This window comes from Neovison vison, chromosome 11 (assembly GCF_020171115.1).
Source record: "Neovison vison isolate M4711 chromosome 11, ASM_NN_V1, whole genome shotgun sequence".
NCBI lineage: Eukaryota > Metazoa > Chordata > Mammalia > Carnivora > Mustelidae > Neogale > Neogale vison.
This window is the reverse complement of record NC_058101.1, coordinates 113,165,819-113,191,070: the sequence shown is the minus strand read 5'-3', so window position 1 is coordinate 113,191,070 and position 25,252 is coordinate 113,165,819. Positions and strand designations below refer to the sequence as shown.

Sequence of the window (25,252 nt, the reverse complement as noted above, 5' to 3'; positions counted from 1 at the left end):
TGAGGATACATAAGGAAACAAAATGGACAAAACCTTTGCTTTCATGGAGTTCACAATCCTCAAAAAAATTTGAACTTCATCTGAGTTTTTTTCTTCTTTTCATTCTTGCACTGATACTGTTTCTTATTTAAAAAAAGTGTTTTGGGGGCGCCTGGGTGGCTCAGTGGATTGGGCCGCTGCCTTCAGCTCAGGTCATGATCTCGGTGTTCTGGGATCGAGCCCCGCATCGGGCTCTCTGCTCAGCAGGGAGCCTGCTTCCCCACTCTCTCTCTGACTGCCTCTCTGCCTACTTGTGATCTCTCTCTCTGTCAAATAGATAAATAAAAAATCTTTTAAAAAAAAAAAAAGTGTTTTGGGGGCACCTGGGTAGCTCAGTTGGTTAATTGTCGACTCGATCTCAGTTCAGTCTTGATCTCAGGGTTGTGAGTTCAAGCCCTCTATTAGGTTCCATGGCAGTATTAATAATAATAATAAATATTTTCTAGTGGAAAGTTATAAGGAAACAAGAAATCAGGGTTTTCTTGTTTTTAAAGTAGACTTCCATGCTTCATCCTAGAATAAACTAGACCGTCGTATTAGTCATCTTCATCTTTAGTACAATACACTTCTGAGGTGATATATAGATTAGAAGAATGACAGCTTTGCCTCACCAACATAAGATAGCTTTCAATATATAGTATCATTAGGATAAGAAACTATTTTGGATATATTAGGATAGTTTTCCCAAAAAAGGCCTTTCTAAGTATCTATAAGTTATTTTGGACAATTCTACACATCATGATGTTGGATTGGTTTTAGCACAAATTGTAATCCCTTACAGATAATATTTCACATGTTAAACAATAGGGGTACCATTTATGCATTGCTTTCTGAAAGTTTTCTTTTAAGAATACTAGGTTACAAAAACAAAAAATAATGTGTATGTGTCCGAAGTTTTTACCCTGTTTTAAAAAGTAATAATACAAGTTTACTGATGTTGTCAGGAGTCTCTAGCTATTTCTTCCACTTCTCTGTGTTTGTATAAAAATAAGCAAAGCATTTTTAGGTGATTGTGTCCCTTTTATGTTTCTGCTTTTCATTTATTATATAGACATCTTTCCATGTATATCTTTGAAAGTCTACCTGATTAACAACAGTAGGATTTATGTGTATATTCTAATTTGTTTAATATCTTGGGCATTTAGACAGAATTCTTGTATGTATACTTAAGCACACGTTTCCATCAGTTCTGTTGAATAAATTCTTAGAAAAGGAATTGTTGGACCAAAAGATGTCTGAAATTCTAAGATGTATTATTTACATTGCCTTCCAAAAAAGGTATAACAGTGCATGATGTTTAAAAGTGCCTTTTGCCTGTGGTCTGCTAGGACTGTCTATTTACTATTTTTTAATGGATGAAAAATTGTTTTACTTTATTTTTTTATTTTACCTGTTTTTAATTACTAAGGAAGGTAAGCATCTTTTCTTTTTTTTTCCTGTTGAACTGCTTCTATGTGTTTTTTGTCTGTTTCTTTTTACAGTTTCATGTTTTATTTATTTATTTTTTTGGTTAAATACTGAACTTAGATGAAATTTATTTTTATCTGGGGTATGAGGTAAAATTTTAACTTTTTTTTTTCCCCCTGAAATTGATGGATGCTTCCAATAAAAGATGAAAATTTATGAAACACAATTTGGAAGTTCTTTTTAGTATAAAATACTAATTTGTTTTCTTTTGGGTATATAAAAAAATTCTTTTATTGAAGTATAGCTAACACAGTGTTTCATGAGTTTCTGGTATACAACAGTGATTCAATAACTATACCTTATGCTGTACTCATCACACATGAGCACATCTCCCAGCACAGAGAATATAGTAGTGATACTGTAATAGCATTGTATGGTGACAAACGGTAGCTACACTTGAGGTGAGTACAACATAACATAGATACATATAGAATTTTTAATTTATTGTAAATAGAGTAGATTTAGATGTAGGCAACATTCTGTGCTGTTATGTAACCTCATACTAAAATTTTAGATTTGCATTTTCTCTCTCATATTTTGCAAATTTTTTGCCTTAGCCACTTTAAATACATGTAAATATTTGATGTCATAATATTAACAAAAAGGGAAGATGTTTAAACAGATAATTAAGTTGAAGAATCCTTTATTGACAAAACAAAGTTCTTGTTCTTTTAGGAAAGAAACATGTCTAGGTCACATGGCATAAATCATCAGATTTGAAGTTTTTTTCAGACTTAGACTATTGATTAACCGTGCTCACCCTACCCCAGTAAATATATGGGTAATAATTCTTTTTAAAGTAAATAATGGGAATTCGTTGCTATCTGCAGAATTCACATTTACTTTGTGAAATAAATTAGAAGATACTAACCGTACTTACATGAAATTATACTTTAAAACGTTAATAACACTTTGTTACAACTATATTATAAAATTTGTAGGCTTTCAACTTAAAAGCTGTCATGTTAACGTTTAGTTTGAATATTGTACTTCTACAGGTTTTAATTTCTAACAGCATAGTCAGGGTACTGATTTAATTACTACTGCACTTTTGTGAGCTCTAGCAGATGTTTTCATATTAGCACAGCAGTATGTCTGAGGAATTTTCTCTCTGATATATAAGAAATAGATAAATGTATTCAAAGTACAAATATGTAATATAGCTTCCCTTTTTTGTTTTTTAAGATCTTATTTTTAAGTAACCTCTACACCCAATGTGGGGTTGAATTAACAACCCTGAGATTGAGTCATGTGGTCTATCTACTGAGCCAGCTATGTACCCCTGTAATATAGCTTCTTAAGATCATATAGATTGAGTTTTTCTTTCAGTTATGACAGAATATGTAAATTTTCTATCACCGTTAGAGCCTGTATGTTATACTTTCTTGGTTTTAGGTTTAGAGCATTAATTGCTTGAGCTGTCTGTATTTCACATGCTCCTTATTTGTTTAATGAGAGTGACTGTTAACTACTTTGTAAGGTTATTGTGGAAAGTAAATGAAACAAGAGTTAGTAAGAGCCCTTTGCATAGCCTGGTACATAATAAACAATTACTGTTATCAGTGATAGTATTCAAATAAGCTACACTGGTAGGGCTCAACTTTTTTTCACTGCTGAGTATTCAGTCACCAGGGAGAACCCTTTCCTTTCAGTATTGCTCTGTGGAATTACTTGTCGGTTTAGTGATATATGTTATTATTAAATAACATGATGGTTTACAAATAACACGATTATAGTGATTTCTAAAACTTTTGAAAGACTGGTAAGTGTCTCTGTTTTTCCTTTAATTCAGTTGACATTTCCTGAGTATAAGTGATATGTAGAAAAAATAACATTGGGCCTGATGTCCAGAGAACTGTCTGCATAAGTATTCATTATAATAACATTTTTGCCTTCATTTTGCATTAATGCTGCTTATAATGACTGTGCAGACTTTGATTGTTCTTCTCTATTTTAGAAGGTGGTGGACCCAGGAAAAGAAAATTATCTTCTTCTTCAGAGCCATATGAGGAAGATGAATTTAATGATGATCAGTCTATAAAAAAGAAAAGATTGGATCATGTAAGTTACATTTGAATTGCAATATCAAAATCAACTGTTAGGCATAGAATATCTTGAATCTGTGGATATTAGACCTAAATGAATCACTCCTTTTTTCACAGCCAAATCAGAATGTGTTTGCATTTCATTTATGACGTTTTGCTTTCTTTTTAATTTATCTGGTATTAATTGCTTATCTCTGAGTTATAAAATGAATTATTAAAAATATTCTAGTGGCATGATAAAGTAACTTTGGGAAAATACACTTTTAATATATAGTCGAACACTTAGGAAAAACAGCTGTTATCACCACAAGCACCATTTCCTCCTCAGTGCAGCTATTTATAATCCTTCTAGAAGACATATTTGATATTTAACTGCTTATCTAAAAATAATTACAGTTATGCTTTTATTGGATTACTCTATAGTTTTCCATTAGAAAACTATATATATTTTCTAAAGTTTCTAAAGTTACGTTTTCATAAAGTTCCACTTTATGTCTCGAATTACTGAGAGGCCTCCCGGTGAAACCAGACATAGTCCTCCCTGCCTGCGTTCAAGACAACACATTTTCTTCTTGGTAATTAAAACCAAAATCAGATAGCCCAACTAGTATAGTAACCTTTTTTTTTTTTTTTTTTTAATCTGTGGTTTGATGGTATAAGAAGCTCAGAGTAGCCAGGTGGCAATCTCTACCCTAACTTAATGAGATATTTGTTATGTCCCTATGTGGAAGCATTTTTTTCCTTAAGAACTAATACTGATGGGAAGTAAAAATTTTGTGACTGGGTTTTTTAGGCATAAGGAACAGTTGTAGTATAAGAGACTAGGCCCACATTTTAGTTCACAGATCTCTGTGTAATGGCTGTGGGAAAAATAGCATCATATTGGTGGCTGATGTAAAGCATTTACTTTCTTTGTACATTCTGTTGAATAACACATCAGACTTGGGTGTTTCATTTGCTGAATTTTCACTGAGTGGTACCACTGTTCTATAAGCCTGCTGCTTCTAAGTGTTGAGGAACATGGTTTCACTAGTGGTTCTTGAGTGGTTGCAAACAGTGCTGCAAATTCCTGTGCCCATCAACTGTCACACAAAGCAGTGAGTGCAGATGGGAAAGCTGCAAAAGAATTTTCCAGGTATGTTACAGAAGTATACTAAAGGAAGCAACTGTACATTAAATTAAACTCTCAGTTTTGGTGAAACAGGTATCTGTTCCAGCACCTGCCTTACAGGTCCCAAATCTGAAAGACAGAAAACAGGAATCAGGGCTTTGAAAGATAGCATTACTGTGATGTTCAGTCCTAGTGCCAGGTGGAAACTTAGAGCTAAAACCATTAGTAGTTTATTACTAACCAAACTGAGTTGAGCCTTTTAAAAGAAAGTCAGACTTATGGTTCACTACAGGTATAGGAAAAATGGATGGATTGCTCAAATCTGCATTGATATTTTTACTTAATTCTTTTTTTTTTTTTTTTTTTAAGTATATATGCTGCCGAAGCGAGCACGATATTTTTACTTAATTCTTGTCTGTTATAAGAGAATTATTGTAAAAATAAAAACAAATGAAAAAATTTAATTAAAAACTCTTAAAATGCATCAGCTTGCCTATTTACAAAAACTTAACTCAATCACATTTTTTCCCCTTCTTTTTGCTTTAGAAAATCACCTTTCTGAGATAGCCCGGTGTTAAAAAGCATTTATGGCTTACTATTTAAAGTGAGCATTTAAGATGCTAATTGCTATTACGGAAAAAATGCGGATGTGATTATAGAATTTGGGAATAGATTTAACATCAGAATGTTCATTGCTACCAATGTAAAAGCCTAGAGTCATAAAAGAGTGTTTGCATTATATGTGGTGGGAAACTCTCCTTGACTTAATTGTGATTATGGAAGATTTTGATTGTCTAAAGAAGTTTATAAAATTTAGAACAAGCTGTGTTGATTTAAGAAAGCGGGTTGGATTTGAAGAAATAGAAATTGGAGATGTTGAAGAGTTAGGGTTCCACTCTGATGATCTAATCACAGAACTCTTGCAGTAATTTGCTGCTGCTGGCCATGTGGATGCAGAAGTTGATGATAACAATGATGGTGAAGACTAGAAGGCTACACCATGACAGCTTAACACATCAAGTTAGCAGGTGTTCTAAGTGTTACTGAAACAGTTGTACTGGTTGGAAAATAGTGGCTTTAATCCTGAATGTAGTATGAGTCACGCATAGATTCAGTTGAATTTAGAACCATACAGACAGGGGCTCTTGGGTGGCTCAGTTAGATAAGCATCCAACTCTTAATTTCAGTTCAGGTCATGATCTCAGGGTTGTGAGTTCAAGGCCCATGTTGGGCTCCGCACTTAGTGCAGAGTTAGCTTAAGATTCTCTGCCTCTCCCTCTCCCTCTGCTCCTTTCTGGCTCGCAACCGTACTCTCTATATCTCGCTCAAGTAAATAAGTTAAAAATATATAGACAGCATTAGTATGAAAGGAGGGGCTAGCAAAGGAGCAGAAATATATATTTGCTTATTTTATAATTTCTTATTTATATTTTCAGCCAGTACAGCAGTGATAACACAAGGACAGTGAGCCATGCCATTCCATAGCTGATGTTAACAAATTTGTTCATTTAGATAACCCTTCTGCTACTTTGCAGTAACTCATAAGCTGCCATCCTTCTAGTGCTAACACTCCCCAAGCAGACTTCAGTTCATATTTTTTATAGTATTTATGTATTTCTTAACCATTTAATTTACGTGCAATTGTGCTACCCTATTTCGAGAATCTTTTCTCTTTTTTTTAATGTGTCACTGATGGAGTTTTTGAAAGTTGTGCCTCTAATATGGTTTTTCTTAAATACTGTTATAGTTTATTATTTTCATGATTTTGCACAGTGCGGTAATTTTGGAAGTGCATATATCGTGTTGTAGCAGAACAGACTGTAGTTTTCAGCAGAAGGACACCAGACCTTGCTTCAAAAGCTTATGGGTCTCTGCAGTGATTTTCCTATTAGGGCTTCCTAGAGACACCATATACAGCATCCTTGTTAGCAACAGATTCTTTGAGAACATTGCTTCTGCTTTTTGGTTGTGAAGCCCAAGTGGCAGAGCACCTTGTACTGTATCCTGGACCTGCTACAGAGCCTTCTCTTAATGTGGACACATTTATAACTGTGACAGTGTAAAGAGTTAGTTTGTAAACAAATTAAGTAGCACCCACCACTTTGCATCTAGTGTCGAAGGAGGCAACCAGAGTTGTGCTTCTTTCGTAGAATTAAACAATATGCTTTTCTTTCCTTTTTTTTTTTTTTTTGGAATGGCATTTGCAACATGCCCAGATTGGATCCCCCATAAAATTTATGAAAGTGGTGGTCCCCAGAAGTTGGTGGAGTGGTTATTTCCCACTCTTTGGCATGCATGTATCTTACTGACATAAGGTACTTCTTCTGCCTACCAAGTTCAGTCAGTGTGATGTCTTCAGAGTAGGTGATTAAAGTGAATTCTGTGGACTGTGCGAAACTATCAGTCCTAGACTACTACATGAGGAAAGAGCGGGAGAATTACCATAGCCTTAAAGACAGCGAAGGTGTGTCTATCACTGACCCTGCCCAGATGAAAACAAATTGCTTTGACTTGTCCTTTCTAATTGGAAAGGAGGCAGTGGGGGAAGAAGCATCTGACATATTGATAACTGCAAAGTTTTATTGATTTGCTCCAGTAAAAATAACCACATCTGATATAGTAGTTAAAATTGGGGTCATCACCTATTTGTTGATGAAACCTGAAATAATCCCCCAAAACCGATCATCCAGCTTTTGTATAGGCCAAGGAGTCCCCATTACATTGGGATGGGATGGTGATAGCCATCTCTCCATTCCTTCAAGGATATGGTATTGCTACTGCTGCTACTACTTGTACTTCTCTTCCCCTTCCTCCCCCCTCTGTCCCCTCCTCAGCTTTAGGAACTTGGATTTTTTTTTTTTTTTTCTCCAATAATGGTCCTCACTTCATGGGCCAAGGAGCTAATATGGGATTGCTGCCATTTCTAAATATGTCTGGTCCAGCTCTGCATTCTGGAATGGGAAAAATAACCACAAGATTAATTCATAACCTTGCAGCCCACTGAAGACAGATCTAGGCCTGAACTCTGTGTATCTCCTGTCTTCTGTAAAGCTCTAGTGTAACCACTGGATTGCATAGGTATTTTAAGTCACCAGGGATTAGCAGAGCTGACAGAACTATTAAATCTGAGAGCAGACAGCAAATGAGAGGTATATTATCTACTGAATGTTTAATTAGTGCTATCATATATTTGATTCCCAAAAGATATTTTACTGCTTTCCAAATGTCAAACTTTTTTTATTAAGGTAAAATTCACATAGCATAAAATTAACCATTTTAGAATGAACAGTTCATTGCCAGTCTACCACCCCTGTCTAGTTTCAAAATCTTCTTATCATCCCATAATAGCATGCCATCCCGTTTAAATCATTTCTCTCCATTCTCTACTTCTCCCAGCCCTGGGGTAGCCACCAGTCTGCTTTCTGTCTGGATGTACCTATTCTGGATATTTCATGTAAATAGAAGTACTACAGTATGTTACCTTTTGTGTCTAGCTTTCACTTAGCATAATGTTTTTGGAGGTTCTTCCACATTGTAGCCAGTATCAGCACTTCTTTTTTTAAAGCTGAATAATATATCATTTTATGTATATGCTATAGTTTGTTTACCCATTCATTTTTTGATGGACATTTAATATATTTAAAACCAGGAATGTGCTACCTGAATGACTAGGGTTTAGTAAACATTTACATAGTAGAAAAATACCAATGTATAGTTAGATACCCAAGTTTCTCTTCTTGCCTCAGATAGTTATTATTTATGACCTCTAAAGGGTTTGTTCTTGGAGTTTCAGTGTCTTCAGCTTTTAAGAGGAGGTGGCAGTATGAATTTCTGAGGGCTTTGAAATGCTTTCTTCACATATTAGTGTTTTATTCCCCAGCTCAGAATCTTTTGCTTTCTTAAAAAAGGCTGACCTCAATTTAACACTCCAGGCCAAATGCAGTATTAGCTCTGATACAGTTTTTCAGCCTTGCAACCTACCCATGGTCTCTGTGCTTCAACCCAGATGGGCCATTCACTGTTATAAAAACACATGCAGCTTTCTTCTTCAACTCCAAACTTCCATAGTATTTTATTTACATCTGTTTTGTGGAACACCATTTTATACCTTTGTGCAGCAGAGGTTTCACTCAATTTAATATTGCTACTTTGGTAGGGAAAGAAAAATAACATGTAGTTGTTGGATAAGAAAGGAGGTAGAAAAGAAAACATGAGGCTGTATTTTTCTATATCTTAATTATATGGTATGTGGTATAGTTCTAAGCAGAGTTAAATAAATGTTTTTTGATCTAAATGCAAAAATTTTTCTTATGCATGAACCCAAGAATTTTTTTTAAGATATATTCATTTATTTTGAGAGGGAGAAAGAGAATCTCAAGCAGACTCCCCTCTGAGCCTGTCGCAAAGCATGATCCTGTGACCCTGGCATCGTAACCTGAGCAATAACCAAAGTTGGGCACTTAACTGACTGAGCCACCCAGACACCCCTTAAATATGGAATTCTAATCAGTTTTTTTAAAATCAAGTGACAAAGAAGAAAGAGATTGTCTAAGTAGCTATAATTATTCACAGATTAATGTTTTGGTTTAAATTCTTTATTATTGTGTTACTTTTATGGTGTGGATGAACAATTAATACTTAAGCCATTCTGTAAATCAGCACCAAACAAAAAGTAAACTTTTTTCTCTCAGTATTTGAAGTTTTTTTTTTTTTTAAAGATTTTATTTATTTATTTGAGAGAGAGAGAGAGTGTGAGAGAGAGCATGAGCGAGGAGAAGGTCAGAGAGCGAAGCAGACTCCCCATGGAGCTGGGAGCCTGATGTGGGACTCGATCCCGGGACTCCAGGATCACGCCCTGAGCCGAAGGCAGTCGTCCAACCAACTGCGCCACCCAGGCGTCCCGTCAGTATTTGAAGTTTGTAGGGAGATATAAAATTGTGAGCATAGATGAGATATTTGAATCTTTTTTTTTATTTGCCATTACTAAATATACTTAAACATACCTGAATTATTTAGAGTAATTCGAGGAACATGCTAATCTTTTAGTAGATTTATTTTATGTTGAATGCTTTATGAATGAAGTGTGAGTTACTGGATAGGCAGTCAGGGTCTTTTTGTGATCATAAAGCAGCAATATATTTTATCCTTAAAGAAGTAATTTGTCAGTTTTCACAAGAAACATTTTTGGATTCTTAATGTGCTAACTTCCAAATCAAGTCAAATATAAATGTAATTGTCTTAAGACTGTTAGCATTGCAGATGATCTCCTTAATTGGCTCTTTTTTCTTCCCTTTAGGGAGAAGAATCCAATGAGTCTGCAGAATCTAGTAATAATTGGGAAAAGCAAGAAAGTATTGTATTGAAATTGCAAAAGGAATTTCCCAATTTTGATAAGCAGGTAGGTGATCATGGACAGAAATTTAATCAGTGTGTACTAAATATTTGGAACAAAATAGTGTTTGAGATTAACTGGAAAAGCTTAGGGTGTGTTTTGCATTTTTCTAATTAAATATACTCTTATTAATATTATAAAATACCTTTATACTGCTTGTAAATTCTTTACATTGTTTTCTTACTTTAATTGCTAACTATATCAGCATAATGACCATAATCATAACAAACATAACAATTGGAACTCATTTATGAAATGTGAGTATGTAGAAAGCCAAATCAGCTGTTTTAGCTTTTTTTATATTCTTGTCCTTTAAATTTTTCATTAAGAATTTTAAAGTGTTAGGGGTACCTGGTTGACTCAGTCAGAAAAGCATGACTCTTGATGTCAGGGTCATGGGTTCAGGCCTCACATTGGGTGTCAAGATTACTAAAAAATAAATAAACTTTAAAGAAAAAAAGAATTTTGAAGTATAATACTGCATTTCAGTACTTTAGTATTCCATAAGGTTTGTTCTACTTGCTAAGTAGTAAGAATACTCAGTCTGTATATTCATGCCAAGCTTGCTTCTCTTCTATCACCTGATTATATGTAGAAGCACATTATTTAACATTTAGAATACATTCTCACGTGCATTGATTTATTCAGGTATATGCACAGGTAGTACATCTGCTGAATTCTTACAAGGTAAATGCAAAATCATGTTGTTATGTTGGTTCTTTATATGTGTTGAAACTCTTTGTTTTGAAGTTGGCAGTTTGTAAAAGCCTAGCTACCTGATGAAGTTTAATTGAACAAACATTTTTTATTCTATTTATTCAGAGCACTTTATAGGAAGAGTAGAAATGCAGAGAAAGTCTAGCTTCCTTTCCTTTGGAGACTTAAAATTCATGGAGGTGAAATTTCGTGTACACAGAAACCACTTGTAAAGCAGCATATAAACAAATGTGAAATAATCAGATACGAATTTTCAGATGATTTACTTACTTTTAAAAGCATAAAAGTTTATTGCAAGTTGCTTATTTTAGATTTTTAACAAAGATCAATGACTTATTTCTAGGAACTAAGGGAAGTACTGAAGGAACATGAATGGATGTACACAGAAGCATTAGAATCTTTAAAAGTGTTTGCAGAAGACCAAGGTAATTAGCTCTTCTGTCCTAGAAAACACATACTTCCCATTATGTTCTTATTTTGGTACATAAGAAAATCTAAACCTATTAGTGAATGGGATTGCAAAAGATCTTGGAAATAATGATGTAAAAAAATTTTAAATGAGCAGTTTCAAAATGTTTTGGCCTGTTCTTTAATGGCAGTGTAATATGAAATAGTAAATACATTTTTCCAATTGGCTAGCCTTTTTTTTTTTTAATAGTTAAGGCTGCTTTTAAATTATCATTGTTTTATTGAATATAAAAGCAACATTTTTTATATTTTAGCAGCTCACAGGATGGATCTTAGGATGGCTGGTGGTTTATAATCACTGCAGTGTAGGTGTCCTAGCCTGCTCTTACATGAATATCAGAAGTACCAGTATCAGAATCCTTTAAGATGAATATCACTGGCATGAAAGAAGTTCCCTAAACTTGTATTGGAGTACTTTTAACTTTCAGAATTAAATGTTAGAGAAGTAGTGGAGAAGAGTTGAATCATACATGTTTATTAACATCCTTATGAAGAGCTGACCTAATTGATGCCTGCTTGATTGCAAAACCAGCTTAAAAAGCCCAGTACAGTGGTTTTAGTTTTTTTGTTTTGTTTTTTAATAAATTCTTTTAAGAAATACCTTCATACCAGTGCTCTTGATGGCACAGAGAATGATACTGTGTGGAAAAAAGACAGCCACCAATATCATCAGTTCTGCATCTGAAAAAATGATTCAAAAGAGATAGATTATAAATGTGAAGAATTTGAGGACTACTTGATCCAATTTGTTTTTCTCTTTCATATATGCACAAGAATAAATGTAAGGTAATCAGTGTGTAAGTCTAAAAGCTCTTTGAATAAGCGAAACAAACATACTAAATAGTAAAGTATTGTGTTATAGATTAACTGGTAAGAAATAACAGAATTATCTTCAATCATAGGCATCTTAGAAATGGAGTCTGATAGGCTAACCAGTGATAAAGTAGCAATGTTTTTTTAGTAATAGTATATTTCAACAGATGTACATGGTGATGGAAAATTAATATAATAGGAATGGTTTTAATTTAGGGTGAACGTGTTTTTGCTGTACCTGTCAGTGTTGGAATGGAGGTGGGGCTGCTCAGTAGCATCTGGGGTATCTTACAGAAATGCAGCTGCCATTTAGAATCTCAGGACCTTTGTTAGAAAATGGGGGGTTTTATTCATAGTTATCACCTGTTTTTGAAACTTTCTCAACTCCTATACAACTTCAAATTCTATTTTAGTATTTCTCTTTAAAGCATATCAAGATTTAACAAATTATAGTTGAATTCTGTATTCAGTAGGAAAATAACACATTTAGGTAATTTTTTATCTTATTTGAGGGCCTATATCTTTATATTTAATTTATATTTTTCTAACTTAGTTATTTTTGTCTTTTTTTTTACACAGATATGCAATATGCTTCACAAAGTGAATTTCCAAATGGAAAAGAAGCTTCTTCAAGAAGTCAGAATTACCCTAAAAATGCAGCTAAAACAAAACTGAAACAGAAATGTTCCATGAAACCACAAAATGGTTTTAACAAGAAACGTAAAAAAAATGTATTTAATCCTAAGAGAGTTATTGAAGACTCTGAATACGATTCAGGCTCTGATGTGGGTAGTTCGCTAGATGAGGACTACAGTAGTGGTGAAGAAGTGATGGAGGATGGCTATAAGGGTAAAATTCTTCACTTTCTTCAAGATGCTTCAATTGGTGAACTTACTTTGATTCCTCAGTGTTCTCAGAAGAAGGCTCAGAAGATTACAGAACTCCGGCCCTTTAATAGTTGGGAAGCTCTGGTAAGGCTACATTATTTTTTTTTCCCCTGTGTGTGTGTGTTTATGTGTGTGTGTGTGTGTTTAATTCACAGTACCGTTTATAGTCAAGGTGTCTTCAGCCAGGGAAGCATAGATGGGTGGCCTTATCCTGTGTAGAGGCAAACATTACTTTCATTGTAAGCCAATAGTATTTCAAATAGTGTCATATGACCTAATTTTGAATGAATTAAGGGGTGATTTTCCTGAAAAAACCCAAGCTGATTGGCTGGGCATACTGTCACTCATTCTTTTGCATAGAAACTTGGTTCATTTCACTGCAGAAGAAGAAATTAGAGCTTACATTTAGGAAGGAGTTGTTTGCTAGCCTGTTCTGATCTGTTACTGCTGAGACACCATGCAAAAAGCAAGAATGTGGCAGAAATTTTACAACAACTTACTTGAAGAGCAATAGCAACGTCCAGGGGAGCTCCATGATTCAAAATGCCAGCCTAAGTGTTTTATGCTTCACTACAAAAGAAGCAAGTGTTTATTTTCTTTTTCTTTTAAAAATGACAGCTCAATCTCTAACATGTTTTTCTTGGTTAACAACACGGCCATTTTATGGAGTGTAGCAGGCTGCAGCGTTTTTAATTGGAAAGGATAGAAAAATGTTTGAAGCCTAGAATTCAAGCATTAGGTGAAGGGAATGCATAAGTAACTGGTAAGTACACTTTGCATGATCATTTTATGGAATTGGATTTCCTATAAACAAGTGTTATCCAAAATACTTGTATTTTGAATTTTATAAATGTGAGCATGTGAGCAAATTGTATTCATACAGAAAAATATAAGAACTCTGTCTTTTAAATTTTGCCTTGACTTTTCTGAGAATGTGGGCTTTTATAGCGTGAATTATATACAGGCCCTGCTGTGAAAGCAATATGGATTTTTTTTTTTACAGCTTTAGAAGATGAAGTGCCTCTTGAAGCTTTAGAAATTTTAAGGAAGTTTTATTCCCTATCTTAGGGAGTAAAGTTGTTTTGTGGTTAATTTTATACTTGTGACAAATCTGTAAGAGCATAAGTTCCCTTAATAAGTGTCTTTAAAGTGGCAGGATCGTAGGGTCCCTGAACAGTGGTTTTAAAAAGCATTTTTTTAAAAATTAAGATATTTGAAAAATAAAGAAACATCATTACTAGTATTTTATAGCTTAAAAAAAATAAAATAAATAAAGCCATTCGTTTTGCCTAAAGCCTTTGCTTTTCTAGAGAACATCTGTCAAAGCAGGTCCTTTCAAAACTTGTTCGGCTTTGCCTGAGTGATTTATTTGTTAAAGTATTTGCTGAAGGGCTTTCTTGTTCTTCTTTTCTTCCTTTTCTTCTTTCTTTTAATCTTTAATGGTCTCCTGTGTTATTGCAGAGTCGGTTGCTCAGGCTTGTTGGGATTCTAATTTATTTAATAAGGAATGCAATTATCTACACCACTGTATTTAGTAACTGTAACTACTTGCCCAAATATCTTATAGTAAAAGTAAATTATACCAGACTTATATGTGCCAGATGCTTTTAAAAATATTCAACTTAACATGTAGAAATCATATTTTCCCTACTAATTAATTGGCATAGTGTAGTCTCGACATGAAATTTTTGTAGATTAAGTATTACCTGCGTAAATCCCTTATTGTATCTTGCCCCCCTCTCTAAAAATTGAACACAAAGGTGGTATTTTTTGCTTGCTATTTATTTAAATGTTGGTTATTTTATGTAACAGTTAAAAGGTAAACTTGCTACTTAAGCAAAAACAGGGTTTTTGGTAAAATGGAGGTAAATGAACAGTTTTTGAAAATGAAGTTAACATTGGCACGTCTGTGTATATAAGCTTTGAATTTTAATTTGTGTAGAACTTTAAGCTTCTACTTTCAATCACTTTAGAATTTTCAGTGTGGCTGATTTAGAGAGCAATTTCATCTTCAAATCATCAAAGGTAAAGTTAATATTATGTACATTCTAGTAAATGGCTGTATATGACATACTCTTTTCCTATTATTCAGAAGGTTTAATAATGTACCTTTAAACAACTTCAGAAAGAAACAAAAGGAAAAAAATTTAGTTTTGTTTTCATAGCTACTGTTTTTAGAAATTCCTATGAAAATTAGTTGAAATTTTAATTATAATATTCAGTCATACTTTAATGAAAATTACATGGCATTATATATTAAGAACAGCATGTAACAGTCTAGTAAAGTGTTAAATTGTTGAAGCATTTTGTCTTAAGGATTGGGGAATTTAAAAAAAAAAAGATTGGGGAATTTGTCAGAAGTTTAAAAGTCATCTATAATTCATTTAAAAATGCATACTGAGCCAACAAATCAAGTCCACATACATTTTAATTATGATTTTTGTTAAAACTGGTCTGTAACATTGGTAGGTTAAATGTAGTCATTATTTCATTATCTTATAAAAACAATTTGTGAAAATAATGTTTGCAGTACCTTTTAAAACAATTTGAAAATACCTCAATTATGCCTTTCATTGTCAGAGAATTACACTTTTTAAACATTAAATGCTGTAAGATACTGATATTCTAGTCACCTTTATTTTACATGAGTAAAATTTATTTATCATAAGTGCATTGTGTATGAGAGTGTTTGTTTGCAGCTTTACACCTATTGTTTTCTTTGAATCAGAACTTAAATACTGTTCATGAAATTTTTTTCATAATTTTTACATCTTATTTTTCTGCTTAATAGTAGTGACGTCTGTATCTTCTGTAAGAAACCACAACTTCAAATCCCGTAGACTTTGGAAATACAGCAATAATGTCAGTTTAACATGTACTATTAATGTGGTAAAATTAAGATTTTAATTGCCAAATTTCACGCATTTGATGGCATCCGTTCACCAACCACTTACTGAGTATTTGTCTAGCCTTGTGCAAATTAGGGTGGGGATGTGTTACATCTGTGATAATCTTATGATGTTGCATCTTTATACTTTAATCAGGATGTAATGTCTGCTGACCAAAGCAAGAGTTACTTGTTCATGGATATAACTCAACCTAAAAACTTGTCATATATGCATCTACTTTCTTAACATTCAGGTCAGTGTAGGTGTAGTTTTCCTTGATTGTTAACCATGCAATCCAGGTTTTTGTTTATGCCAAAGCACTCTGTGCCCCTCATTGTGCTGTTCCCCTCTACTAGTAACTCAGACCACAGGGGTTTGTTTTCTTTTTTTGCTTGGTTTTCCCAATTGTTATTGTAAAATGTCTGCTTAAGCTTGTCACTTAAAGCATTGTGATACCTGTTAACTTCCTTCCTGATAGGATGATTTTCAGTAAACTCAGCATTTTATTTTAATTTGTATAAATTTGATAAACATTTATAAGAAAGTTATAAATGTATTCTGAGTACTTCGTCGGCTGCTGCCAGGTATTTATGTCTTCTTAGGACTCGGTCCTCAAAAATGTTACTTGTTAGGTGGGGTTAAATCTGGTTTTAAACAATCCCCCCCACTTCCTGTCGAAATCAAAAATACTTGTAAGAGTGACACACTGTGGTGGGAGAGAGGTACTTCAATTTGTGACTCTTTAAAAGAAAACAGTGATACTTCAGTTTTTAATCAGAGTGATCATAATCAAGGCCATACTTAGTCTTTTTTTTCCCCCATGCAGTTATCCAACAAGTAAAAATTGCTTTTTTTCCTTCCACCCGAAAAAAAATAGCTTTATCACTTTTTTGAGGAATGGTTTTTCTTTGTCTAAAATAAAACAGTACCTGCAATAACAAAGAAGAAAGCGAAAATTCTTCCAGATACCCACCACCTGAGACTGTATTGAGCATCCATTTGTACATTTCATATTCTATAAGTAGGACCATATTTTCTAGCTCATCAGTAACTTTAGATTTATTAGCATATCCTGCATTTCTTAAATCCTTTTTTGGTGAGGCTAAAATTTATAGGATTCCTCCATCCGTTTTGTCTTCAGAAAACAGTAACAACAGTAGAGTGTTCTTATATTTTCTTTAAGTGCTGGCCTTTCTCTCTCTTTTACATACACAGAAACACACACACCACTAATGAAGATACTGTAGAATTACATATTGAGATTTATCTGAGTTTTGATTTTTATTCATATATTTAGATTAACAAGTTAAACAATTCTACATGCTTGTTCTCTCCAAAAATCCATATTCAACCCCTTCTCTAGCCTGTTTCCCACACTGCCAATAACTGCTCTCATTTTTTTGGTCTGATTCTTACCACTTCCATATCTCTAAGTAATATAAGCATAAAGCTATTCTTTATTTTTGCTTTAGGTCTTACTTGTTGACATGACATTATAACACTATGGTGAGATTAACTCCCATTGTCAGTCTTCTATCCCATATCCATATCCTATTCCTCAGTCTTACTGATTGAAGTTAATAGGATAATTTTAAAGATCATTTTTTAGTTATCTGCATTATTGTCACTATATAAATGCCTTTGCTAGCTTAGCCATATAGATAGTGTAATATTGCTTAGCATTTTGTTTTCTCTAGGTATTAGTTGCCTTGGTTTTTCTGTTTGCTTAGTTCTCTATATATTAGTTCAACTCTAAAATTTTCCTTAGTTGTCTAGATTTCCTCTCAGTTTTTAGAAACTTCAGGTATTCCATCAGTTTCATCTTCCTAAGAAAGTCTCTTTGAGGGCGCCTGGGTGGCTCAGTGGGTTAAGCCGCTGCCTTCGGCTCAGGTCATGATCTCAGGGTCCTGGGATCGAGTCCCGCATCGGGCTCTCTGCTCAGCAGGGAGCCTGCTTCCTCCTCTCTCTCTGCCTGCCTCTCTGCCTACTTGTGATCTCTGTCTGTCAAATAAATAAATAAAATCTTTAAAAAAAAAAAAAAAAAAGAAAGTCTCTTTGAGTGAATCTTAATGACCTGCTCTGGTTTATACTGGTTGGATTATGGCCTGCTATTCATCTGTGACCTTGGGCTCTCACTTTCCCGACATTCTCAGGAATCCTTGTTGTCTCTCTTGTGTAGGATCTCTTCTTTCTGAATTTCATGCATGCCTATTTATTCCCTTGGTCATATGAGTACATACTAAGAGGCGGAGGTGGGTGAATTATACAGTGGAACCAGATGATCTGGCTTTGAATCCCAGTTCTGACATTTCCAGCAGTTTATCTGACTTTCAGCAAGTTCTTACTCTCCATTTCTTCATCTATAAGTAGGACGTGGTTACGATACTGACTGTTGGGACTTCTAAGAGTTAAATAAAGTAAACGTCTATTTAGTTGCCCAGTTCTTTGCTATAGATGGCCACAATATTTTGTATTGGAAGTGCTGTATATGTTACTGGTGAAATGCTAAGAAACTGTTGTTTTCTGCTTATCCCCCTTTCAGTGATAGCCATATTGAGTGGAACTTCTTTGGATCAGTTTTTCTCTATCTTAAAACTCCTTCTGGACTTTTAAATAGATTTATGGCTCGTCACATTACCCATAGTACATTAAGACACCATTTTTCAACCTTCCTTGTTAGGTAATTTGGCAAAGTTCTGTCCAGTAGGATGTAAGCAGAAGTATATTAGGACTTTTGGAAATTGTCCTTAATAGGCTCACTTTTTCCTGTTGATTGAGAGATCATTATGGTAGCAGAGGATATATGGAGGATGCGAAGCAACAAGGTAGAAAACTTGACTCGGGAACCATCACACCAAATCTGAGGTGCTTCTGCAACTCTTCGTTTACATGGGAGAGAAAAAAACTTACGTTTTATTTAAACCCCTTATTTGTGTTTACTGTTACTCTTAACTGAACCTAATCCTAACAATTTTGTCTTGAAGTGAAACTTTATCCTTGAAAATCTCTGTTTTACATTCATGGACACTGTATTACTACTAGACAAATTTAAATTCGAAACTAGCAACAATAAATTGGGTCATCTCTAATGTCATTTGGCTTTTATGGGAGGAAGGGTAGGGACAATAGGAAGCCCCAGGGAGATAAATTCTGACTTAGGAAATAACCAAAATGTCAGGTTTGTTTAAAAATCTTAGCTAAGGGGCGCCTGGGTGGCTCAGTGGGTTAAAGCTTCTGCCTTCAGCTCAGGTCATGATCTCAGGGTCCTGGGATTGAGCCCCACATCGGGCTCTCTGCTCAGCAGGGAGCCTGCTTCCTCCTTTCTCTCTCTCTCTCTCTCTCTCTGCCTGCCTCTCTGCCTACTTGTGATCTCTGTCTGTCAAATAAATAAATAAAAATATTAAAAAAAAATCTTAGCTAAAACTAATGCAGTATCCTGAAATAAGAGTTACCTTTTGTATTCTCCTTTATTTCCCCTACAAGAATTTCAAACATAAAATTAGAATAGTATAGTGAAACCCCATGTCTTCATCAGCAGCTTCAGTTCCTGGCTGATGTCTGATCTTGTTTTATCTTTAACCTCATCTACTTCCTTCCTTCTCATATTATTTTGAAGCAAATCTCAGAGTTCATCTTATCCATGAAAATTTAAATACATATATCTGCCTTAGGCTCGGGTTATGATCCCAGGTTCCTGGGATCAAGTCCCAGCATCAGCCCAGCATTGGACTCCCTATTCAGTGGGGAGTCTACTTCTCCCTCTCCCTCTGCTCATCCTCCTTTCTCATGTTCTGTTTCTCAAAATAAATCTTTTTTTGAAAGTTCTAATATAACCTGAAAATCTTCAAGGCACTGATTCTTACATATCCTGGTGTATACATCTTTCCCCTAGAAAGCACAAACTGGGAGGTCACGTTGTGATCGTTGATGTTGCCCTTGTGAAGATGTAAAGTCATGTGCAAATAACTCAATATTTCACAGTGTCATTTTGTAAAGTGCTAATTCATTTTTTAATCCTGCAATTTAATAATAACATGGCTTTGTAATAGATTGGAAATTTTACTGTTTTCTAACTTTTTCTAGATCAAGTATGAAAAAAGTATATTATTATAAATGCATTTTTTATGAAATTATCTTTATATATCCCGTAAGTGTTGAATTTGTATTGTTTGAACTCTGTGAATTTAGATAGACTGTGATCACAAAGATTATTTAGAGTTGTTAATGTGATTCTTGTTGTAACTTGAAAGAATATGCTAAATAAGATAACTGAATTGAAATCATGTAGTTTTATCTTAACAGGTGATTTTACTCTAGTTTCTGTTGTTCGTTTTTGTATTATGGGATCTCGCTTTCTGCCAGCAAGGTTTTCAGTTTTCACACAGTTAATGGGCTTTCAGATAGTTATGGCCTCTTCATGAGAAGTATTTTTTAATAAGGTTCTTCAGGATTTTTTTTCCCAGCTATCTGTATGTAAAAATTCTAATTTTTTTATAGCTTTTATATGAGTAAGTATTCATGTCTTTTTTTTTTAATTTTATTTATTTATTTGACAGAGAGAGACAGTGAGAGAGGGAACACAAGCAGTGGGAGAGAGAGAAGCAGGCTCCCTGCTGAGCAGGAAGCCCGATGTGGGGCTCAATCCCAGGACCCTGGGATCATGACCCGAGCCGAAGGCAGATGCTTAAGGACTGAGTCACCCAGGCGCCCCTTCAGCGTCTTTTTTTTAAAGGTTATTTATTTTAGAGAGTGCACAAGAGTGGGGGGAAGGAACAGAGGCAGAAGGAGAGAGAGAATCTCAAGCAGCCTCTATGCTGAGCATGGAACTGACTGTGGGGCTCGATCCCACGACCCCAAGATCATGACCCAAGCCAAAACCAAGAGTTGGACACTCAACCAACTGAGCCATCCATTTGCTTCTTTGTGTCTTAAATACAGATACATTTTTGAAAAAAATTCTCTGAGCTTTCACAAAAGAACCATTTATACAAGTGTATTGAAATTGACTTTTTATAAAACTTTTATCAAGTTATTTAATTGGTCGTAGTTAACTTTTGATTCATGCAGTATCTTTCCAAATAATGGTCTTAGTTTAAGAGCAAAATTTAAGTGGCAAATAATAAATTGAGGGTTTGAAAACTCAAGGGGTGGTCTTTTATGTTTCAAAAAATTAATCATATAGTAATATGTCATAGTCATGGGAAGTGATGAAAATGGAGCAAGATTTCAGGTATACAATTAGTATATTTGGTACCATTCCTTTGGTGATAAAGGTGAATCAGATTTTGGAAAATAAAACTTCATAGAAGACATTAATGATCATTTGAGAGTATCTCCAATAAGAGAACAGCTACTAGGGGCAAAGTAACTAGCTTGAGATTGAGATTGTGCATTTTGGTGAGAAAGATGTTTTATTTCAATATAGGGAATTGGATTTATCAAGAGAAACATGGAAATTCAGTTATAGACATGAAGAAACAGGTGTTCTTAGCACTTGATTTAAGGTCATTAGTAAAAGTATAATTAAATTTTCTCCCCTCAAAAAAATTGATACTAGATTTTTATTTACTAGATCTGACCTATTATTTTTCTTCTTATGTCATAGTTCACAAAGATGTCCAAAACTAATGGCTTATCAGAAGATTTGATATGGCATTGTAAAACACTGATCCAAGAAAGGGATGTAGTTATAAGACTTATGAACAAATGTGAAGACATTTCAAATAAATTGACAAAACAAGTTACCATGCTTACTGGAAATGGAGGTGGATGGAACATAGAGCAACCCTCCATTCTGAACCAGAGGTAATATTTATTGTACTTATCTATTTCTTACTTTATCTTAGCCATATAAAAATTGTGAACTTATTTCTGTACTGTGCCTAGGGAACTTAAATGTGGAAGTCTTAATGAGAGCTTATGTTAGAAGGGAACCCCAGGGTTTCCTGTAATGACACAGAAGTGATACAGGATTTTTTTTTTTTCTTTTTTTTTTTCTACCGATACCCCCTACCCTGCCAAGGGTATTTTACTCCCCTTTTATCATTATAAATTAGAGGGAGCAAATGTTGTGATCTTATATAACTGTGTTTTCCTTGTCTGATGACAGATAATCTCATATATAATCACAAAAATGGAAAAGCTGGTTTTAGCTACCCCTTTACACTGTACAGTGCTTCAGAAAGTCAGCAGCTTAAATTGCATCAATGAAAAAAATTTGTCTTAGCTTGATTTCTTTTTAGTCATAAGTAAGATGAAATGAATGAAATATCCTGTATCTGTAATTTAATGTTTTAAATGCTTTAAAGAGCCCATATTCTTAAATCTATTTTTGGAGTAGAAACACATCAAAAATGAAAAGGACACTTATTAAATAGTTTACATAAGGAAAAATTTTAAAAAGTGTATTTCCCAAAACTGCTACTGTCAGTAAAATGCCTTGTCAGAATGCTTACAAAAAAATAGAAACTAAATTATTTTTAATAATAAACTCATACAACAGCCAGTACATATGAAAATGGCATTTTATAATTGTGAACACCACCATTTTGCATGGTGTTGGGATATTGGGATGGGGAGATTTTGAACTTCCTTTAAAAGCTTATTTTTAAGTGATTTGGGGACTCAGAACTATTTAGAATACCTTTTCTTAAGAAATGTATAAAATTGTTTATTGTGGTGATATTTAAAGTTACAAAAACTTGGAAACAATCCAATTTCCTAAAATCAGAATAGTTAGAATGAATTATGGTATATCCATGCTGTATAGTGTTATGCAACGTTAAAAATGAGCTACATCTGTTCAGAATATTTCTAATAGGTATTTAATAAGATTAGCACTAGGGCCTCATTAAAATTAATTATCTTAGCTGGTGATTTTATTTACTTCTTTTAGCATTTTTCTAGTTAATGATCAAAGCATATTTGCTGATCATTGGTTAATTAAAAGTCAAGGTATGGTTACTGGCCTTTAATAGTAAGCTACAATCTTTTCTGTGCCCTTCTAGGGTGCTATGGGATGGTGTAGGGAAACGTCATGCAGTTCCCACAAAGAAGCTCTTTTCTCTGTTGCATAGAAAGAACTATGGCCATGTCAGCAAATTCATCTCCTAAAAGTGTAGTTGGAGCTGCTCCTTCTTGTTCTACAGCATTGGATATGGGGAGTTCTTCACTCTACAAGACTTACCCAGTTGAGTCTACTTTATAATAATTTGGATTTTAAAAAATCAAGTGCTTTATTGCATCACTTAAAAAATTTCTCTCTTAAACCCACATCCACAAAGGCCTTGTAAATAGTATGATCAGGTAATAAATTATCCTTTCCATTAGGCTGAGGAATTTTTTTATGAAATATATAATGAGAAAAATAGCTCTTTTTTTCAAAGTGCTCTAGCCCAAAATATAACTTCTAATTACCTGTGTGATAATTTACTTAGAGTTTATTTAAATGCACTTTTAGGGGGTGAAATTTGTTGTCTTGGTTTTTATTTTTAGCCAAGGTAAGAGTTACAAGCTGTTATACTTGGTATACTGGCCAAGCATCGTTGCTGCTTAACTTAGGGATATGCAAAGTAGTTGCCTTGCCTTGGGAAAGGATTTATTAGCATGGAGGAAAATTCTGAACTATCCTGATGACTAAGCTATCCTGCTTTTCTTAACAGAACCAGTTCTTTCTAGCAAAACTATGTTAACTGTGCATTTTCTTATTACAAATTTATATGAATTATAACAGAAAAAAAATGCCTGTTACTGGTTAAGGACATACAGACATACCAACATCCTTAATAAAGTTTTTGCAGAGGAAAATAAAATGTCTCTTATCAATCTCAAAACCATTACATTCATCATTTTTATTTTAAAATGTCAAAACTAAAGATGCCTAAAGTTAAAATATAGTATAGCGAGGGAAAAGAAAAAAAATCAGTATTTCTTGCTTTTCCTACTATTAATGTAGCCATCTCTCAAACTTTAGCTTTTTATCTAAAATTTATTGGGTTTAAATTGTCTTAACTGAAAAGATTTCTCAGATGTTCATTATAAAGTATATTTAATTATATGTGTCCTGTCTTTTCTGGGCTAAATCTACTTGAGGTTTTTCTGATTTTGTCTGTCCTCAACTTGACGGGATGGTTTTCTGTCCTGTTGTAAACAGTTGCTATGAAGCCGTTTGACAGTGATGTGATTGCACATCAATACTGCAAGTGCGATTTGACTAAAAGTACTATGATGAAAATACTTCAGTAGTTTGGATACTACTGTTAGTATAAACTAATGTTGTTATAGTATTGTTAGTACAAACTAATATTGTGATAGTATTTTCAGCAACTATGTTAGACTTATGGGACATAAAACGTTTGGTCAGCTGGTATCCCTAAACTTGTTTCTTATAACTACTTGAAACCAGTCTCCCTAGACTATTTCTGCATTTTAAACTCAAAGTTAGCATATTGTAGGGACTCGTGTTGTTTCTATTTCAGGCTTTCTCACCTTTCAAAATAATTTTGATGCTAGTTTCTATGGCAAGAGATTTAAACCCTCTTTAATTTTCACTCTGAAAAGAAATTATAACTGTCTGAAAGGATTTTTTTTTCTCCTAACAAAGCAAGTATCTTCAGAATAACATGCTGCCTCATTTTCTTTCATGATCTCAGAAAACTTAAAATCATGATCTCAGAAAACTTAAAATCAAAAAAATCATTTTTTTCCTTAGTAAGTCGGTAAGAAAACCTTCAGTTTAAAGGTATTTATAAAGTCTGTTAATGAGAATAGAGCACTTAACTAATTCAGAAGGCCTGGGCCTTCTTGCCATTTGGGTAACCATGAACACTCTTACCTGTAAACTGGTGGTTGGGGTTCATATGTAGTCATGAAAAAAATTAGAGAACTATAGAATGTCAAAATAAATTGAATAAATGGTAGGTACGTCTGTATAACATCTAAATATTAGACCCTGCTAGAGAAAGAATACAACTGCCCTGTTTTAAAAATTTGTTACAACAAGTGAATCGGATTTCAAACATCTTTTTCAAAATTGCGTTTTCATTGATCTTTTGCATTCTGAAGAAAGGATCTGTTGATGGACAGCACCATGTTGGGATACTAAGATACAAAAAGTTACCTGTAGCTTAGATAAATCCAGTAGAGAACACATACACACACAAATATATATACGTATATAGATGTAAGCAAGCATATACACACATAAATACTTGTGTTTTTTTTTTTTTAATTAAAATATAGCAAAGCTATTTAATGTCTGGATCAAGAACAGCCACCAGAGCTGTTTTGTGATTATGAATGAAACAGTTTTATTTAATCGAAAAATTCTGTATAGTACATGCTTCTCAAAATTCCTTCATCACTTTTTAAAGTTGTGTGCATACTGAAGAATATATTAACAGTTATACTAGCTTTTCAGTATTTCT

The 25,252-nt window shown here is 33.9% G+C and overlaps 1 protein-coding gene across 8 annotated transcripts in view; it reads left to right on the top strand.

Annotated features, from left to right (window-relative positions):
- SMARCAD1 (SWI/SNF-related, matrix-associated actin-dependent regulator of chromatin, subfamily a, containing DEAD/H box 1) overlaps positions 1-25,252 on the top strand; it is a 75,947-nt gene that overhangs the window by 28,054 nt on the left and 22,641 nt on the right. For 4 of the 8 annotated variants that reach the window (XM_044224470.1, XM_044224474.1, XM_044224476.1 and 1 more), the window contains exons 6-10: positions 3,464-3,567; positions 9,959-10,060; positions 11,115-11,196; positions 12,632-13,023; positions 21,433-21,632. In XM_044224470.1, the coding sequence (XP_044080405.1) occupies positions 3,464-3,567; positions 9,959-10,060; positions 11,115-11,196; positions 12,632-13,023; positions 21,433-21,632 (880 nt within the window). Of the gene's footprint in view, positions 1-3,463; positions 3,568-9,958; positions 10,061-11,114; positions 11,197-12,631; positions 13,024-13,063; positions 13,703-14,945; positions 14,965-21,432; positions 21,633-25,252 lie in introns of those variants that run through there. The other 4 variants (XM_044224475.1, XM_044224477.1, XM_044224478.1 and 1 more) reach the window with 3 other exon arrangements.